Source organism: Calidris pugnax, unplaced genomic scaffold (assembly GCF_001431845.1).
Source record: "Calidris pugnax isolate Ruff unplaced genomic scaffold, ASM143184v1 scaffold92, whole genome shotgun sequence".
Taxonomy (NCBI): domain Eukaryota; kingdom Metazoa; phylum Chordata; class Aves; order Charadriiformes; family Scolopacidae; genus Calidris; species Calidris pugnax.
Genome location: NW_015090823.1, coordinates 83,355 through 104,098, shown reverse-complemented (window position 1 = coordinate 104,098; position 20,744 = coordinate 83,355). Strand labels below are relative to the sequence as shown.

Below are 20,744 nucleotides of genomic sequence, written 5' to 3'. Positions count from 1 at the left end.
TGCATAAATAAAATGCAAAAATCAGATTCAAGAAGGTCTTGTCCGCAGAGAGCTCAGGCTGAACTTTTTACTGTGGTTATTGAAATGGACCCAAAATGTGTTGGGTGTTGAAGTTACTGAGTTGTACTGAAGGGAAGTCCTCAATGACTTCTTTATTTTGAAGTAGAGGATTTCTCTCTTTCAGTATATCTTTTGATTATGGTATTTGTACAATGCAGCCTTCTTCCTAATGATCTACTCCTCATTTGCTTAAAGAGCTACTCAGGAATGCAAGATAACTAACTGGGCTGCCTTTTCCCAACTCATATTATGGAAGTATGGAATGTTGAATTGTTGGGTGAAGTCTTTCTTTTGAAGACCATGAACAATTGTTCATGGAAGAGTTCTGAAGTCTTCTCCTTATCCTCTTTCTTTTTTTCTGTTTCTCTTCCTCTATTCCTTCTAGCATCCCATGTTTTGGAATTGCGAGTAGTCTGTTCTGACAATAGGAAGGCTGGAACTTACCAGAAGAGAAAGTAGAAGACGCTTAGTTTGATTTTTTTTTTTTCTTTTTTCCCCTTCCCCTACCAGAGGAAATATTGAGGATGTGATTGTTTTGTAGCTGTACTGTCTGATTATACAATGGGATACTGTGATGTGGTGCCTCTACCTGAATTTTTCCAGATCTTAAGACTGATGCTTATCTGGTATTTTTCCTTTTTTTCTTTATATAACTAGAGAACTGTTGTTAATAGAGGTCAGTGTTATCCCTAATATTCTTTCCCAAGCACCAGCCATGTTAGAAATGTTGAGCAAGGGAATTTAGGCTCCTCCCTTAAAGGAAAGTCTTTAAACTAGATGCTGAGGATACTATGATTCTTGGCCACAAGTGACCAACACAAAATCCTGTCTACCTCCTCCCCTGTACACTGACTTTATAAATTATTTAAAGCTTACCCTTGTGCTTAGCATGCAAACGCTCCCCTTGAAACTGTTAAAGTAACTTGAGAAAACAAAGTGAAAGACTGTGATAACTGTACGTGCAAGGCAAAGACTTTCACATCTTTACCAGAAGAGAACAATGAAAACAAGTATCCATTTGGGTGTGTGTTGCTTTTTGCTCTTCCCTCAAACAATCTCATGTGCGATTTCTCCATCAACAGGTGATGGAGACCAAAAGCATGTTGTACCTTGTGACAGAATTTGCCAAAAATGGAGAAATTTTCGGTAAGCAAGAGAATATTTTCATGTTCAACGTTTTAATGTTAACTTCTGAAGTTTGTCAATTGTAGTTATCTTGCCCAAGGATCCCTTTTGCTGTAGTATGTCGCTTTCCTTTTTTTGTCAAGAAATGTGTGATAATCGTCACTTTCTCATTTTAGAACTAAGAACTTCAGGGAAAACTGTTACAGTGTACACTAGCATAAGAAAGTTTAAAATTACTGATGTTCCTTTAGCAGAATACATATTCTCATCTCAGCTGACAGAATTCGCAGGTTTTCAGCATTGAGTTGAGATGCAAAACTATATTTAAATTATTAGCTTGATAATGAATAGAGGCCCATACAGTATTTCAGGTAAACTGAAAAACCTTTTCCTTGCGCACTTGTGTACTGATTTATCAGACATTACTTTGTAGTATGTTTTCAGGAAGAACATGGTGGGCAGGAGGGGTGTCAGGGTGACTTGGAATAACACTCATAATAAAAATCTTAATTTGTTTGTGTTGACCCACGTGGTCAAATTCACATTAATTCTTGTTCTTTGGCTCAAGCTCATCACTCAAGCAGGACCTCAGTGTTAAATTTATATGATATACAATATATTTTTTTTTTTAGTTGAAATACTTTGTAATGCAACTTTTTTGTTCTGTAGTGGTCAGCTTGGACCACAATACAGATCTTATTATATATCTTCAGAAAAAAAACTTGTTACTTAAATCAGTGCAGGATAATTGTATTGTATAAATATTCTGAGCAGATAATAGTTCATACTTGCTCAGCCCTCTTGTAGTGCACATGATCTGCACTCAATGTGCAGAGCAGTAGAGAACCTTCAGTGTTTTGAAGGACCAGAAGAATTGAGGAGGCTTACTGAACTTGAAAATCTTCAGCTGCTGATTATGTAAAAAGGAATTTGTGAAGTGACTCTGCATCAGCCTTTACTCTTCCCAAGGGCTATGGACTGAATAGTAAAACTGATACCACGATTTCGAGGCTTGCATTCTAGTACTGAAGGTGATTCCTGCACTCTGTCTTCCTTCTTGATTTGTAGTAACTGGCACAGTAAAAAAAAAAAAATCTTCTACATATACTTAACAGAGTTGTGGTTATGGCAGCAACCAGGCTGTAGCCTTTGAGCTCCCCTTCAGCTTGAGTAACTGTCATAACTCTGAAAAGTCAGGCTTGTGGCATCTGCTATGCCATGATCGGTTATCTCTAGGGCATTTTGTCCTCTGTCATTGTACTGTGCATACATGTCCCAAGTTATTGTTTGGGATTTTTCTAAGCTATTGAGGCTAAGGTAGCAGTGAAGCCCTCTTGAGGAAGGAGAGGCTGAATTTTTTCCCAGAACTAGCTATATGTAGCAGTGGTCCTTTTTAGACCACAAAGAAGCAGCATATGAAATGTGACACTTAAGTGGTTAAATGCATTTCATTTTGACCTGTGTTAGCACCTTTAACTTTAAAATGCGCATTAGTGATCAAAGGGCTTTTTTCAGCTCCTGCATATGTGACAAAATTGGGGTAAGCCTGTGTTCTTCTGACCAAAACCGAGCTTGGTATTCATAGACTTGTTTGAAATGGTTGACAACCTGCAGAACAAGAAGACAATGTTCTAATAAAGCTGGGATGATAAAATACCAAGAATGTTACTCCCATTTCTGTATACAACATGTTAGCATGTTTTGGGGTCTGGTAAGCTTTGAATATATTGTGCATTTCTCAGGAATGTGGGTTTGGTTGTTTTGTTTTGGTTTGTGTGTTGTGTTTTTTCTCTGAAGGCACAGCATGATTTGCTTTATGCTGATTACCATCTGGAAACACTGAATAAAAAGAAAAGGGGTTCTGTTTTTCTCACCTTCTAAGCTGCTGTTCTCAAACCAGTGCTAATCTTGAAGCCCAGCCTACAACTTTTTTCTCTTTTTTTTTTTTTCCCTTTCTGAAATCATTTCATTCATCTTATCACTTGCCTTGGGAGCCACAACATTGGAGGTGGTTTATCTTGCAAGATGACTGGCATCAGTGATTAGCATACACCAAAAATCTATTTAAAAATTACCTTTGTACCTATATCAGGTTAAGCATGTATATTTTGTGTAGTTTTAGTGTTTCCTATATGAAACGTTCTCAGTACACAGTGAAGATTCTATAACTATTTAATTGCATTTACATCACCAGAAGGCGAGGTGTTTTTTCTTCCTGCTTTATGTGATAAAGTGAGGAGATCCTAAGGAAAATCAAATTAAGAAGGCAAAAAGCATAAAACTACAATCAGCGTGGCTAAAGATTCTGGAATTAACTTGGATGGTGACTTTTTGCCTTCTTGTTTGTCTTGGATTTAATGTGTATCATTTCCTGTAAAGCTTTGACTTAAACTCTTGGTTTATACTGAAGAAGCAAAGCCTTTTAGGCTCCGAGACTTCCCCTGTTAGTAGATCCTTTATGTTTCAGACATAGTTTAGCTAATTTTTCTTAAACTTTTTCTCATTAAAATAACAAGGAATGTTTTTGGGTCCATTGTTACAGACTTAATATTTCTGTAGAGGTTTTTTCTGAAATCATTAATTTTTCTGATTTATTGGAATGATTTCTCAGAGTGACTCTTGTAATTAAGGATTGGATATTCTGCTGTTGTATTCTCAGTTATATATGTTTTTGAGAAGGAAGCAGAAATGAGGTAAGGCAGAAATACGTTAGAATTTCAGAGGGGAATAAGTCTCTCGGATTTTTTTCTGCAGGCTCTCGGACAGAAAGTGCACTACAGCAGTAAATGCTAGGTGAAGAGCAAATGGTCACTGGCTAGCAATCTGTAATAACAATTTTGTTCAAGTGTGAATGGTACCCAGGACAGTGGGCTTATTTTCCATTAACAAGTCTAGCATGTCTTAGAAGAGTAACAGGAGAAAGGAATAGAAAAATAGCAGAGGAGCAGAAATATTCTAAAAGATAAATAAAATCTCTTTAGCTGGAGTATTTCATACTGGTACTGTTGCTTTGTTTGGGAATTGGACTGAGGTATTAAAGTAACCCCCTTTCTTGCTTAATGAAAGCTACTTTCATGAGGTTTTTTTTATGCTTGATACCCAGGCACTTAATTTTCACATGCATTTTAGTTGCAATAACAAAATTGGAGTTGCTGAGAAAGTTTCTCAACATCACCAGGCAGAATGAACTCAGAGGGCAATGGCATAGAGTTCAGCATGTAGAGGGCCCTGGTGATTGGAGTACAGAAGAGGTGGAGCCTGGTTGATCTTTATTTTTCACACTGGGGGATGAGGGGGATGGATTTCATGGAAATGGAACTCAAAGTCCCTTCTTGTTTCTAGGTTATCTCTCTCTCCCTCCCCTGCCCCTTTAAGTGCTTATCATTGGATTGCTTGTGTCATAAGCAGAGTATCATGTCCAGGGCAACTTTGATGTAACTGGAAAGTAAAGAAAAGCAGGGTAGTACTTAAAACAAACAAAACACACCAACACACCACACACATACACACCCCACACCCCCCCAACCCCCACCACCACCCCTCCATTCCCCTCCCCCCCGAAAAGTAGAAAGGTAACTCAAACTGCATGAGCTTTTCCTCCTTCCTGTCTTGATAGTTCTTTGTGTGTATTGAATTTGCCGTATCAAGTCTAACAATGTGTGAAATAAAGTCTCCCATTTATAACATTAGTTTTTAAACAGCACAAATAGTGGGACGCTCTCCTGGAGTCCTGGACACAAGTGTCTTTAAAGTTTCTAACATTTTGCTATGCTTGTTCTTGCTTTCGGGGGGATTTTACTTTTTCTTTCGTAAAGCAAGACTGAACCTGTGAAACCTGCTATTTCTTTCATTAATCAGTCTCTTGACAGCGTTTAAGTATTGTGCTTCTTTTTTTTTCTTTGACTAACCTTTGATCACACTTGAAGGGGGGCTTAAGCAAGAAAACAAATAAAACCCACACAAAAACTTGCTCTGGGCAAGAGCAGCTTGCTTACATTTTGGCTCAAAAGCAAGTGAGGTGGGAGAAGTATAACGAGAGAGACAAACTTCAGTCTATTGGGGGTGATCCTCCTGCATGTTCCCTCTGTGATGAGTGAGGAGTGAGTGGCTTCTCAGGGGGCTGGCTGGAGCTTTGACTCACTCTCCAGAGGAGCCTCTCCTTCTCTTCTGAGTGCAGGAGGAGGTGGGAGAAATTAGTTGAAGTTAGCCTTTGTGATTGCTCTTCCAAGTAACTTTGTTATTCAGTGATACACAAAATTTGCGAGAGTTTATAGACGTCCCTTTCCTATCTTCCTCTTGAATAAGACACTTTAAAGAACATAGCATGCTCTTCAAGATGATTGTTGGTAGTTGGTAACTGGTAAATGATCTCTCAATACTATGTTAGGCTTTAGAGTTCACTGTGAGTAGCCTGGTATTAATCTCACTGAGTCTTTTCAGCTCTGCTAAAATGTTACTTCATTGTGCTAACTGGTAGTTCATGGACAGGATTGTTTTTAAGCCCTGTACTAACATTTTTCACTGTCTTCATAGCTTCACTGAAATTTTCTGTACTCAATTGCTGTTTTGAATTTGCATTTTGCCAGTTAATGTCATTGCAGTCAATAATGTATTTAGCTTAGACACTTCAAATGCTGTTACATCTTAGACTTGTTTTTTAAAAAGGTCTTTGGACTTAATAAAACATTTGAATTAAAAAGGTTTCAGTTGTGCTTAACGCTCTGCAAAGCTTTTAACTACAAGTTACAAAGATTTTAACTAGCTGTTTCTGTTATGTTTTTGAAAGTATCTTTACAGCCACCATCTTGTAACTTTCTTCAACACTTCTCACCAGAAGACTCTAAAACAGCTGAGTTGTAGTTTATCTGTTAGCTAAACTAACTACAGTGAAACCTGTTGTGAAGGAGTAATTCTCTAGCTTCTCATCAGTGACTGTTTATATTAGAAGAATCCAGCCTGTGGAGTAGGAAGCTGACTATTAAGCCTAAAACCAACATATTTGTTCAGCAAGAGGAAAGGGAATATCCAAGCTTTCAGTTATGGTTGGTTCTACTCCCTCTTGCTAGCTGTCTGACATACATGTGCATTTTAAAAGCAGTAAACATGACCAAACTACCAGCTTGTGTGATTTATGTCTAACTTAAGAATTGTAATATTTAAAGGAATGTGCTCCTTCTGGCTGAAGCTTAGGAGCAGTTATTCTGATCTTGTCCCTCAACTTATTCATGTGGCCTCCTGCTGTGTTTTAGCATGAAACTACCAAACAAGTGATAACAGCACAACTTCTTCATCTGGATCTCCAGTACAGCATTTGACACGTGACAGGGTGACTGTACCAATGTATGTACTTCTCTAGTACTTCTTTTTTGTACTTCATGCAAGAACTGTTAATGACAGAAAGACTAAGGAATAGTAAAAGACAAACATTTCAACTGCTGGACATTCAAAGTGCCTGGGAAGAACACCTTCACTGCGTTTGCATACTCGCTTTGTTATCTTACACCCCATGGCTGACTTTCCTCATTGTTTAGGTGTTCCTTAAAACCTTCAGTTTGTTTTGCAATCAGACAGTAGGTTGTGAGGACCCTGCTGCCTTTTAGTGAATCTGTCTCTAAATAATAGGATACTATTATGGTGTATTATCATGCTAATACTCTTACACAGGAACCTCTGTTTGACTGTGAAGAACCTGTTATATTAGTGTGAATATAAGAGTATTCTGAGATTTTCAAAAGCATTCTGAATGGAAACAAAATATGTATTTCTTAATCTTGCCAGATGCCAGTCAGGGCATCCACCACTGCATTAAAAAAATTACTTGTGTGGAATTATATTAATGCACAGAAATGCAAAATAAGCTCCCTTAGTCCTGTCTATGCTCTGCGTCTCTTGTCCTAAAGTAGGTACCTTGGTGCTTAAGCCTGGTTTTGCAAGTGGTTGTTAAGTATTTACAGTGTCTGCCCAATGGTTTTACAGGAAAATGTATCAGCCCAGGCAGTCTGGTGGGTCTCATCTACACATGCAAAATCAAACATTCCTGAGAAGTAGGTCTCATATTAAACGTGACTTTAGAATAGCAAAGCACTGAAATTGCAGAGAGGCTGGTAAATATTAGGAAAAAACATTTTGTATGTGAAACAGCAGCTACATGTGAAAACACTCCTACATCAAATATGTGTAGTAACTGGTCATGCAAAGTGCATGTGAAATGGTGCACAGTTCAACCAAAATGATACTACATTCTGTTCTGGATTGTGCTCTACTCATTAGGGAAGCCAAAGTAGTGTTCTAGGTCAAAGTAGTCCAAATTTTGCTGAGAACGAGATTCCCTTCATAAGTAGTCCTTCATGATATTGCAGTATACCAGCTCAGTTGATACAGAAGACAGTCTTACAAATTTTTTTAGGGTATTTCAGCATAACTACTAAGCTTTAAGGAGGCATGTTTGGTAGTATCAACCTCTGTGCTTACAATGTCAGCTTGTGAGCATCTTGCAACAGTTGAAGTCAAGAATAAGCTTGAAGTATCTCCGGAAATGCTTCTGTGTGAAGAATACAATCTGATGTCTCTTTGTTTACTTAAAGCATTAGTATTAAATTGTATCTGTACCTGCAAAAGCCTAGTTGTAGCTGGCAGTTTGTCCTGGACAATTACATACATATTTTGAGCAAAGATGCAGAAAACTGGACTAGAATGGGCTTGAACAGCTATCTGTTATATCTCAGCCTTGGCACTGGATCAGCTGCACCATTCTTGAAAATGTCCCAAGAGAGAGTTTCAGTAAGCTTCCTAGATAAAGCTATTCAGGATCTGAGGTTTTTTTAATTATAAAGGTTCTTTCTAGTGCTTAATGTTGACTTTCTTAGCTGAAATTCTCACTTACTGCTTCTGTTAATAGGCATTTGTAAAACTAGAAATACGCTGTGTCCCCTAATATGGGATTATTTGTTCCTTACTAAGTTTGAACTGGGTGTCTTGACTGGCTTACACTGAACCCAGATCACAGAAGAGTTGAGGTTGGAAGGGATGTGTAGAGAATGTCTAGTCCATCCCTGTGGCTCAGAGCGGGGTCAACCAGAGCAGGTTGCTTATGACCATGGATGGAGAGTACAATCTCTAACCAACCTGTTCCAGCATTTGATCACCTGCACACACAAAAAACCTGTTTTTCTTAGGTTTAATTTTAATTTCCTGTGTTTCAGTTAGTTCCTTTTGTTGAGGAGAGTCTGGCTTTGTTGCCTTTCTCTAGTCCATTATTTATACACATGATAAGATTTCCTTCTGCGCCTTGTCTTCCCTAGGCTGATCACACCCACAGCTCTCTTGGCTTCCCCTTGTATCACAGATGTTCCAGTCTCTTAATCATCTTCGTTATCCTTCACTGTACTCACTTGGGTATGTATTTGCCTCTTTAACAGAGGCTTAACATACCAAATTAAAAATGTGTACAATTGTTCACCTAAATGAAGGATCGTATTGTAAGTGAAAAGCGTCGACCACTGGGTTTGCCAGATGATGCCTCGGTCATATGTTTTGAAGTAAAAACCATCTTAACCTTACAGTTGTCCAGTAAACAAATGTACTTTAGACTACTGAAAAGGCTGGACAGGAAGTTGCCTTGTGACCGAAGTCGTCCTGCTTTCTGCTGTGGATCCAGCTGAATCCAAGATAGCTTCTGGTTTCTGTTTCATTATAGGAAAATGGAAAAAACCTACCATAGAAACATGTAGCCAGAGGGTATGACATGAGGGTATGATTTGTCAAAGGATATGTTTGTGAAAGCATAGGTAGCTTTACTATATCAGTCTTTGCAAGGTACAACAGGTTTTGCTCCAGATATCTGCTGTAAAAACTGTAGAGTGATGGCTCTGAGCTCCAGAGGTATATACATGCATACTCCAACAGTGTCCAGATTCTAGCTATTGTGATAGAACGTCTCTTGCAATTTTCAGCCTTCTAGAGTGGATTCTGTAACTCAGGGGCTGGCACGCTGCCTATATTGCAACCTTTCCTATTTGCAAGCTAGTTACTGCACAAATGGTATCCTTGCACCTACCATCACCTGTTTAGATAGACTGTGGTAAGCTTCTACTTCTCCAGGAGAGAAATCGGTCTATTTCAGAATAAATGACCTATTCCGTGCAGACTACTGGACTGGTTGGAATACTTAAGGCCAAGGTATTCTGGAATCTTTACATAAGTCCTGACAGGCTAGAACCATAAAAGCAAATGATGGCTTTGAGTCATTAACTTGTTTGCTGCATTGCTAACAAATGATGGATTAACAGCATAAAGGGCTGGCTTGCATTTAGTGTAATTTAGTTTTGTGCCTTTGATATCTGACTTCACCTTTATATCACATGATTTGTCAGTCACTGACTAAATGATATTTAGCTTGCAAATATTATGATCTCCCCTTATTGCCAGGCTTTTGTTTGTTCTTGTGCTTTGCCAAGTTAAACCAGCTGAAAGTGCATTAAGAATGGGGTTAGAAGATCTAAGGAGAGTTTTCAGATCTGCAGGTTCCAGAGATCAGACCTAATGTGCTTTGGTTAGAAATGTTTTTTGAGGGATGCTGAACTGATTATACTGCAACTGTGGTGTCTAGTCCATCACTTAAGATGGCTGAGGAACAGCCATCTCTGTGCTTGCAGAATGTGCTTGGGAGGTAGTAGCAGCGGTGCATGAAATCTTTTCAGTCCCACCACAAGTAAAACAGAGCTAAGTTACCTCAGTAATGGGGTATAGAACATTTTCCTAAACGATCGCCCTATGAAACATCTTTGAAATAAGCCTGTTTTGTTGACCATATTAAGAAGATGGTGTATTAATGATTGTGTGTGTTTACTTAAACTGTATGAGTGGAAATATAATTCAGAAGTCACTTTGGTATGACACTGTCTGGAGCACCGCATGGCAGTGCACTCTAGTGAGTTCACTAGAGTGTACTTACTGAAGTGGAAAACTCGTGATGTGTAAGAATGCAAGTCAGTGAAGTGGTCAGTTTTTTATGATCTAACAACAAATAATTTATTTTTCATGTTTTTCTGAATATTTGCAAAAATCCTCAGGTTTTTGGGTGGGTCTGTGCCCCCTTCTGAAGGTATTTCTTTGTCCTTATCTGTAGTAACAATGAAGTGCACTATTGGTGAAGTTCTACTGAAAATGTATTTTCAGGTTTTAGGGTGTGCTTCATGTGAGCTGCTCAGGCCTTCTCTGCTTATCATAAAGAAAGCAGAAAAGCTTAAACGAAAATGTTGCAAACACCTATAAAGCCCATAAATATTTTATTTTAAAAACCCCACAACTTAACAAAGGCGAGTATTCTGCTTTGGCATTGTGTTGGGCAAGATGATCCTTTTTGAATCACTGGGATTACATAACTAGCTTAGAAGATATGATTAATCATTTTACTTAAGGATTTTGTCAGAGATTCCTATAAACAGAAGTAGGCTCAAAACCTCCATTACATCATGTTCACTTTTCAACTTGCACAAGCAGCTGTTTTAACCTGTTGACTGAATTCAGACAGAAATGTTTGTGTCTGAAAATGTCTGTAAAGGATGGCTCCTGTTCATGAGACTTCCTCTATAAATGATAATTAGAAGGGGATGGTGGCAGCTCCAGCAGTTTAGTTCTTGCTCACTGTTTTTTTGTTTAACTTCAGTACTAGTTGTTACGCAGCAAGTCACTGGAGGTTGCTATGTGTGTATATGCTCAGCCATTGCCTGGGATCACTGGGTACAACACCTATAGGTGTTTGCTGCACCTTGGCTATTAACTGCATTCTTTGTAGAATCTTGAAGGCAATTCTGAAACCATCCTAACAGTTGATTCTTTGATTTTTATGCCTCGTAAGAGAAAAAATAGAATTGGCTATAGAAACTGTTTCTGTCAAGACACCCAGCTGCTGCTTCACTTGTTTTTGTTCCCGAGGATAAATGAAGTCTTCAGTTTCATCAGAGCTATCGCTTGTTTCAGGGATAATGTTAGTTTTTAGAACATAATCAAATATGAAAACAAAATGTTCTTTCTGCTTGTGATGCAATGAAGATGAGAGGGAGGTCAGGATGGGTACCTTACGAGTACTTGTTTTATTTCCAGAGAAAAAATACTTTTAGCCACGACACAGCCTCTGTGGGGCCTCAGGGGGAACAGTGTGGCGTGAAGCTTGCGTGAACTGATAAGAGGCTAAAGCTTGAAGTACCTCATGACGGTGAAGCCAGTTATTCCAAGTATTCCCCCTTCCACAGGAGTTGTGTTATGTGAAAATATTTATCAGAATAGTTGGGTAACTATAAAAGAAGGAACAGGGTTTCATGATGCAGCAGCTTTTTCTTACTTTTTTCCATTCTTTTGGAAGGGAGGATGTGAGAATAATGAATTGGAGACAGGAATGGCTGAAATACTGACTTGAGTTTCCTAGCACTAATTATTTGAGAGAAATAATTTAGTTTCAGGGTTGTTTCTTGCTCTCTAATCCCTTTAAACCTGCTTTATTTTAACAGATTACCTCGCCAGCCATGGCCGACTAAGTGAGTCTGAGGCCAGGCGCAAATTCTGGCAGATCCTCTCAGCAGTGGAGTATTGCCATGGTCGAAAGATTGTTCACCGTGACCTGAAGGCTGAAAATCTTTTGCTTGACAACAACATGAACATCAAAATAGCAGGTACTCAGAATGTAGATGATAGTCAATAACACCTTATTTTTATCGAATCTGCTCTGGTAATTCAGTTGCTACCGCCCGAGATATCCTGCTGTGCTTAAGGTACAGCAAATCAGAGTGGTAATACATGTAATATTTGTGCATTATGGATATCACATTTCATGTAGCTAAAATAATTCCTAGATTAGCTCTATTATACTTTCAGGAAAAAGGAAATAATTTTTAGAGTTCTAGTCATTTTTTGTGGGTGTTATAACATGTCTATAATGCTGCCAGATGTTCAGGTTAAAACAGAGTTAATCAAATAACTTCTTTCAACATTAGAAAAACTCAAAATGGAAGCTTATTGATTTTTTTTTCTTTCTGCATGCATGATTTTGTTTTAATTATAAATTTAGACACAGCAGATGTTGCTAGCAATGGAAATCATTTTGTCAGTTGTCAACTCATTACAGTTCCACAAATCCCTCCGTACTGACTTCAGGCTAGCGATACTTAAAATGGGAAAGCTAGATAACATCTTGATTTTGAGGACTGTTGAATCTCAGTCATCAATAATAGGGGAGCAGGAAAGGAAGGCTAACAGCTGTAAGAAGCTGGTTTGTATAAGAGTAAGCTTGCTAGTTCTGAGAAGGAAGTGCAAATAGATAGCAAATCAGACTGAGAAAGGTAAAGTGATGAAACATTTCTGAGTTGTAGAATGCTGCTGGATTATTTTACCCTTGAATTTCCTCTCTGGCATTTCTGAAATGGATGAACTGGAAATGTATCTTGACCTCTAATGCTTTCCATAAGGACAGAATTGCAGAAAAGCTTTAAATGTGCCAGCAGCCCTCCAAAAAAAGTGCTCCTTTTTGTCTATGCAGCACAAAGACAGTGTCCCTAAAGATTTTAAAGGAAAAGTTAACACCTATTCAACTAGTTAGCATCTGTGTCACAAGGATTCACCACGTTGGGAAGACTAGGCTATTAATTCTGGGGATTAACTTCACTGTCAGCAAAAATCTTTTAAATCCTTTCAATTTGCCTTTATCAGAATTGGAAATCTACACAGTCTTTTAAAATGAGGACTCACCTTTGAGATGAAAACTATTTCTTAAGCGAGAATTTTATCCTCTTTAAACTAAGCAATTAGTATGGGTTCCTTTTCTCTATCAAAGAAAAAACAAACCCAAAACAACATAGTTTATCTTTGTCTATGAAATGGAATTTTACTGATGGACTCAGAGGATTTCTTACCGATGTAACTATCAATGGAGTAGCTTTTCCAGATCGTGGATATGTTTGTTGTTTTTGTATTGGCCTTTGGTTTTGTCTGTACATTTAAAACATGTATTTCTTCATTCCTTTACCATGAAGGAAAATCATGAAAACCATTATTTTCATAGAGTATTAGGCTACTGCTTCTTAACAAATCTGAATGCACGGCAGAGAAGGAACAGTGTGGAAAACAGATTGTCTGAAGCTAGAGAGGGAAGCTTATTAATCTGTTCTCTTGCATCTTCTCTGTATTTCATGGCCCCTTAGCATCTCAGAGTGGGAATTTTACAGCAGGTTCATAAAAGCTGTAAAAATTGTTGTTTAACACTTTATATAAATTAATCACAGAGTTCTTTGTGGTCTTTTTAATTTCATTTGATATTAATCTGTTTATTATCTTATTAAAAGAAAATCTTTTAATTTTCTCTATACTCTCTTGAGGGCTTTTGTATTAATGTTAAACTGTAGAAATACTAAAAAGTACCACCAGATGAAGTAAAAGGGTTTTGCAACTGTTGTAGCAGGAAGATAGAGTTCTGGTATAAGTTCTTATTTGTAGGGCATTTGATAACTGAAGAAAGCTAAAGCAACAATTGGGACGGAGGCGATGTCTGGACTTTATAACGAAGTGGCCCAAGCATAATAACTAATAACATTGAGATTGAATTGGGGGTGATGTCTCAAAAGTCTCAAAACTAATAGGGCCATCCACACTGTTTGCTCACAGCTGTTGGTAATAAGGCTGTAAATTTGACAGTCAAAGCTATAGTCTAGTGGGTTCATCAGCACTACCGTTTGTAGAGTATTTCTACTTTTCTAACTTCTGATTTCAAACTTGCGTTTATTCCTAGCAGCTACTGACAATCATAGCACCTGGAGATTTGATTGACATTCAGTTGCATTTACCTGGACAATGTATGGCATCAGTAAGTGCTGTGTCTAAGGGCCTGCAAGTCACATGGATCCCACTTACTCTGAATAACTGAACTAAAAATAAGGAAATTTTTGTGCTATTGTCTGCCTACGCTTTCTTTCCTTGCTTTCTGGATCTGCTGCTCTTTTCCCCGTTTCACCACCACATTCTGTCCCTTCTAATTTCTTTTCCTCTACATCAGTGTTCTGCAGTGTAGCCTGTCCTGTTCAGCCGGGCATAGTTTTTCAGAACTCCTCAGGGGCCTCAACTGCACTGGAGCACGGCCGTATTCAGAGGTATTCCTTTCATGGATGGCCTTAGCACTGCAGGGATGTAAGTTCCCTGCCTCCCTGAACACCAACAGTGCAAGCATGACACAGGCTTACAGAAACACTACTTCAGAGGCATCTCAGGAGACCCGTTAACCAAAGAAAGGTTAGAGACATGAACTGTTCTGTCACAGAAAATCTCAATGCACAGATTCTCCAGGGACTTAAATAAAAGCATTGATAAATGGTAGTTACTAGATTCCATCAGCTTCTGGTGTCTCTTTCCTCCTCTTAGCTGCTCTTGTGCTCTATCTCTGTATTACATAAAGTTAATTACACATGGTCTGTACATAAATGGTCACGTTAACTGGCAGTGATTTGTATGGTCTGATTCTCTCATGTATCTTTGTCAAACCGTATCAGATTATAACAATTCCCGAGTCCAGCTTTGGTGGTAAAGTAGCTGGAGGAAAGCTATAACTGCTAGAAACTATGTGGTGATTTGTGCCAAGCCAGTGTTGTAGTTTTCTCTATTGAAGACATAAACGATGAATTCCACAGAACAGTTTATCTGTGATTTTGGAGTTTTCTCGTGCTGTGCAGATCCCCGAGAACAGTCTCTTCCCAGTCGTTCATATTCTTCATGGTTCATTTATCAAACTGTGGAAGAACAAAGGGCAGCTAGGATCCCAACTCTGATAACTAGAATTGCTCTCTAATTCAAATTAATCTAGCAATGGAAAGGCAACACAGTAATTGATGAATTGTTCTGACCGAAAGCTCTGCGCTGTTGGTATTTGCATTGGGCTCCAGCACTATGCATGGGGTTGGTCCTTGCTGATCACTCCAAGCAGCTATGAAATACACAGATAGTCATGGCCATTCCAGGCTCTTCCTAACTTCCAGTGGACCTCTTGATTCATTCTCATGCTTCTAAGACTTTTATTGAAGCTTTTACTCTTTAAGAATACAACATTTTTTTAGTCAAATACAGAAACGTTCATAAAGTTACGTCTGTATCTCAACTACTGAGATTCAAAAATCAGTGTTCCTAAAACGGAGCTGATGAGACTGCCACCTTTTATGCTTAAACAAGGAGGCTGGACTGAAATTTAATAGGTTTTTGTTAATATCACACTAAAAGGAAGACAGATAGAATTCAAAGTCTTTCAGTCTTAGTAACTAGACAAGAAACAGAGGACACGTGAAGATCTTGAGGTAAGAGCTTTGATAAGCTGTTACTTTCTAGAAGATACTAGGTACTTGGGAGCAAAACCCTCAAACTTCAATTTTAGCATAAGTAACATAAAGGAAGGTATATTAGTCAGATAAAATGTCCACTGAGAAGGTTGTGGCTCAAGAACGCTATACCAAGCAGTGTCCATCAGGTTTGACATGGAGATTGTTTTTAGCACTGACAAGGTAAACCACCTTTGTTCTTCTCAAAGTTACTGCCTGTATATAGCTAGATTGTTCATGTACACTTTACATTTTGCTCTTTATTGGAGGGACTGGATTTCAGTTACTGATCACTGGTATGCTATGCTGTCATAAAATAAAAAAAAACCTTGTTGTCTGTACAGTGAAACTTCTGTGCATTCGTGAAAATTAAACACAGCTTTGAGCTGAGGATGGGATAGTGAGCCTCTCTCTGTATACTTCCAGCCCCACAAAACTGCCAGATTGAGATGCCTTATAGATGTCTGCAGAAGTCATGCCATCTTGATGGTAAAGCTACTGTGTTTGAACCAGATCAGGTAGGAGAGACTGTTATTTTGAAGTAGGCTGTAGTGCTGGTTGCCTTGCTGGTGGACAGTAAAATATGCATTGACGTCAGAACTGGCTGATCAGCATTCAGTTCATGAAGTGGGTCAGGTTTGTTTCTAACACACTCATACCTTTCCTTTATCAGTACCTCTCTCCTGATAATCTCCTTTGCTCATATTACTATTATAACAAAAGATCAATGTGGCTCTATGAAGCCAGGCAGATTGAATTCTGTTGGTAATTTTAGAAGAATGGATTAATTATAGCTCTGAAGCTGGTACCCCTTCTAAAGGAGGTACAAATTAGAGACTAACTTATATTGCTAGATGTACAGCAGAAGTTGCAGTGGCTCTGGCAGGGAGCTTCCATTTCTCAAATTGCAAACGGGTCTGCAATCCTAGTCTGTTTCCATTTTTAACAGGAAAACAGATTCCATTTAAATGATGTATGTTCAAAAAATTATACCTTTTAAATTCAAGATTATTCTAAAGGGGGCAATGAGATTGAGAAACAAAATACCGCAAATGTTGAGAGCCAATATTTGCAGATTGCACAAACACAGAGTTTATTCAGCTGAACACAATGCTGCAAATGATCATATTTTTTTAACGTGCAGATTCAGGCAAATGTTAAGAAGATAAAGATCACTCCATTCTGTAATCTCAGTCTTCTGGTAACGAGTCCAATTTCAGTCCTCTTAGAATTCTGTGGCTGGCATTATTTTTTTTTGAGGACAGGCACATTTTTCCCTTAAACATCAGTAATGTTCATAAAATCAGTTTCTCTGGAATGAGAAATCTTGACAGTGATCTTAGGTTAAACACTATTACCTTTGAGCCAGAATGATTCTGGTAAATCAGCAATTGCAAAGTAGAAACAAGGTGGAGGGGGGAAGAGAGAATGAGAGACTAGTGATTGTTCTGTGCTTAATTGAATCTTGGCCATTCTAAGACTCCAGAAAGTGGGACAAGTAAACTGACAGTACAATAATTAAAAATTGAGGAAGCCCAGTGGATCAAGCATCCATTATCATATCTAAATCCTTAACTTTTTCTTTGAAATGGTGTTCATAGATGCTATTAATTCTTGAGTTCTTAAGACGTGGTTGAACATAATTTGAAGGCACAAGTGTAGAAAGCATAATGGAAACAAAAAGAGGTAACCATAATAATTTATGTACCCTAACAAATAACGCTGATCTCCCTGCACAGGTAATTTTCCCCAACAATCGAATGTAATTGGATTTCTAAAGATAAGAGCAGATTGCTGAAATACACAACACTGTTTTTAAGTTCTGTTACATGAAAAAGTCCAGTATTCATTAGTAGGTATCTGCCTTTTACTGTGCTTTGTACCATCAATGTGTATTATTTTTTCTTCAAAAATTCATAACTGAAGAGTACTGGTGTTTCATTACCCATGAAAAATGGAAGAAATTGAAGTTTTAGAACTGCAGTTCAAAGACAGAACGAAGATACCGTGTTTCAGGTTTATAAGACACATACCACATACTCCTGGGCAAGTATACAAACTCATGAGGAGTTCCATACTGGGTCAGATCCATCTAGCAGTGACAGGGAGAGTATACCAGGCTGGCCATTTTCTGCAGCCTATTCCCCTTGTGGTCATCCCTGCGCCCAAACCCCAGCAGCCAGTGTTGTATTAGCACTTGTACAGATTGCACCCTTGGCTACTCCTTCTAGTATCAATGTATAGACCTTTCATTCATGGATTTGCCTAAGAAAATTTAATCGTTTATGCTGTCACAAGACTATCAGATGCAAGCCAATCACTGCTGTTCCACCCAGTGAAGCACTGTCTTGAAGGTTAAGTTCTGAAATTCCATTGCTGAGATAGGGACCTGAGGTAACAGCCTTGCAAGGAGGATGCGTTCGGTTCTAAGATATCCTTGCTCTTGAGCTACTTTTGGTAACCATAAATAAAACAATTATGTGTTATGAAATTAAGCATGTAGAGATAATAGAAAAAAAACCCAAAATTCTAGTTGTAACATAAACCAGAAGCTTCTGTTACATTGATCAGTAATACCTAGAGGCTCTGTTCTGTCTTTTGCTGTTTGGATTTGTTCATGTTTCTATTTGAAGTGGCTTTCATGTGTTCACATTCCCCAAATAGCTAACTTTAAATCCAGTCTGATAGGCAAAGAGTTTCACTTTCTTAGGAATTGAAATCTTGTGTATTTCCAAGCAGGTCATGCTTTCTAGGGCTGTGCTTACAAATATACATGCTTGTACTTGTGTGAATCTGATATGAAGATTTATGAGGGTGGCACCTGAGTAGGAGCTGCAGTTCAGAGATAAAGATTGATATTTATCTGCGGTACTAAGAGGATGTTGAAAATCTGACAAATTCAAGATAAGTGAAGGGAGAGATCAGATGTAATGACACCTACAGATGGCAAAACGCTTCTGAGAGGAGAAATTGCTTCATGTCTCCTGAAGTATTGTCAAGGTTGCCAAGCCAATTATGTGTGAAGAATAGTCTCCTCAAAGAGAATAAAAAAACTCACAACAAAAGTCTAGCTGCGGCAGGAAAAAGGCAGGTGACATGCAGCGATTAGGGGATTATATTTTTCTTGTAGAAGATTTTGTTGTTTCCCCTCTGTTATTACAGCTGAAGTTGCAGTTGTTTCAGAACTGAAGGAGGATGTGAAAGGAAGGACAGCATGAATGTTTCATGCAGAGTATTTCCTATGTAGATTTGGAATCTGAGCTGACCTTGGCCGTTTGCACTTCCAGAGTATGGTAATGTGCCAGGATGCCATTGCATAACTGTTCATGCAACTGTCGGGCATTCTGTGTGCTTGCAGAGCATGACACTGTTGTGGATCTCGTATGGTGGCCTTCGCATAGTTTTTCTGCCATTGTACCCTCCTTACTGATAGGCAGTGGTGCTCTTCTTCGATTATGGACAAGTCCCAAAAGCTCATTGCTGTGAGACTGGGTATCTGATTTTTCTGACTTTTTATAAAGGAAATTTACACTTCCCTTTATACCCTGATGTATTTGGGTCACTGGACTGAGATGTGCCCAGAGAGTGTGATGTACATTAAAGGTGGCAGAATGTTTACATCAGAATTAGAGCATTTAATTTCAGGCTGTGGAAGTGTTGAGGCAAAAGTTTTCAGCAGAGTGACTGGTTTCTATTTGCTGTTTAGAGAATGACCAGGTAGTTCAGTTATGTTTGGCCCTGGCCTGGGTCAGTCACTGATTTGTTACTTGAATTTGGGCTAGTCTGTTTACTTGTGTATTCTGGAGTCTTCACCTGTAAAACTGGTATGCTGTTTCACACCCTAAAACCCCTGACAGGGGAGACAAAATCCATAATCAATACCTTGAAAATCCCAAATACAAAGAGCTGCTTTATGCATCTTGCAAAATACTTTTAAAGATGCATTTTTTGTGGAAGAACACTAATGAGAACTGGTCTAAGTGAGGTTAGACATTTACATTGTTGTATCTAGCTGTTCCTTCAGCATTATCACAAATGAGCTTCAGAAAAAGGAAGAATAAAATGAGCACAGAATGACATTGATTGTGTCTGTTTAACTGTGGCTGATCCACAGTTACTGGTTGCTTACCTGAATCAAATGGACCACTAACACCAGGTATGTAAAAAAGGCCATATACTTTAATATCATATATTATGAATGCCCCCAGTAGTATTGCTGCTAAACGGAATAGTGACTTTTTACTACCTTACAGTGCATGTTACCCAGTGTAAAGATTTTCATACTGAGAGCTGGATGGTTGCATAGTCTTGATTCTCTATTATTCCTAATCAGTGCACTTTATTAAAGACAATTGAAAATATCTGCTTATATTAGTGGTACTGTTTAACACAGTGTGGAGTCAGTAGTGCAATGCAGTAAGGAAGCAGAGATAAGGAAGCTATTAAAGAGGTAGTCATTGTAATAATTAACCAGTGGTACCCAAAGACTTGGAATCTCTGTGTCTTGTAGATGTCTTGCTTAATTCTTTTGTGACTTGATAGTTAAAAGGATTAATGAAAACAGTTAATGGCCTATGAGATCATGTTGTTTGTGTATGTTTTGAACCAAATTTGACAGCAGGAACCTCAAAATGCAAAAAGATTCCTGCAGGTGTTAAAGCAGTGGGTGGTATGTCTTACCTGTGGAAACAGTTGCAGAAGGAGCCACAAAAATAATCAGAGTGATGGAGCACCTCTCCTATGAGGACAGGCTGAGAGAGTTGGGATTGTTCAGCCTGGAGAAGAGTAGACTCTGGAGAGATCTTATTTTGGCCTTTCAATACTTAAAGGGGGCTTATAAGAAAGCTGGGAATAAACATTTTGTAGGGCCTGTTGTGACAGGACAAGGGGTAATGGTTTTAAATTACGAGAGGGTAGATTTAGATTGAATATTAGGAAGACATTTTTTACAATGAGGGTGGTGAAAGACTGGCCCAGGTTGCCCAGAAGGGTGGTGGATGCCCCATCCCTGGAGACATTCCAGGTCAGGTTGGACGGGGCTCTGACGAAGCTGATTACAGTGGAAGATGCCACTGCTTGTGGCAGGGGGCGTGGACTAGATGACCTTTAAAAGGCCCTTCTGACCCAAACTATTATGATTCTAGAACTTATTACATGTGAAGGAAAATTTTGGAAGACAGAAGAAAAAATGCTCTGGAAGCTTCTTCAGTT

The 20,744-nt window shown here is 38.6% G+C and overlaps 1 protein-coding gene across 1 annotated transcript in view; it reads left to right on the top strand.

Annotated features, from left to right (window-relative positions):
• SIK2 (salt inducible kinase 2) overlaps nt 1–20,744 on the top strand; it is a 55,475-nt gene that overhangs the window by 11,897 nt on the left and 22,834 nt on the right. Inside the window, exons 3-4 of the mRNA XM_014939931.1 lie at nt 1,143–1,206; nt 11,694–11,855. Of these exons, the coding sequence (XP_014795417.1) occupies nt 1,143–1,206; nt 11,694–11,855 (226 nt within the window). The remainder of the gene's footprint in view (nt 1–1,142; nt 1,207–11,693; nt 11,856–20,744) is intronic.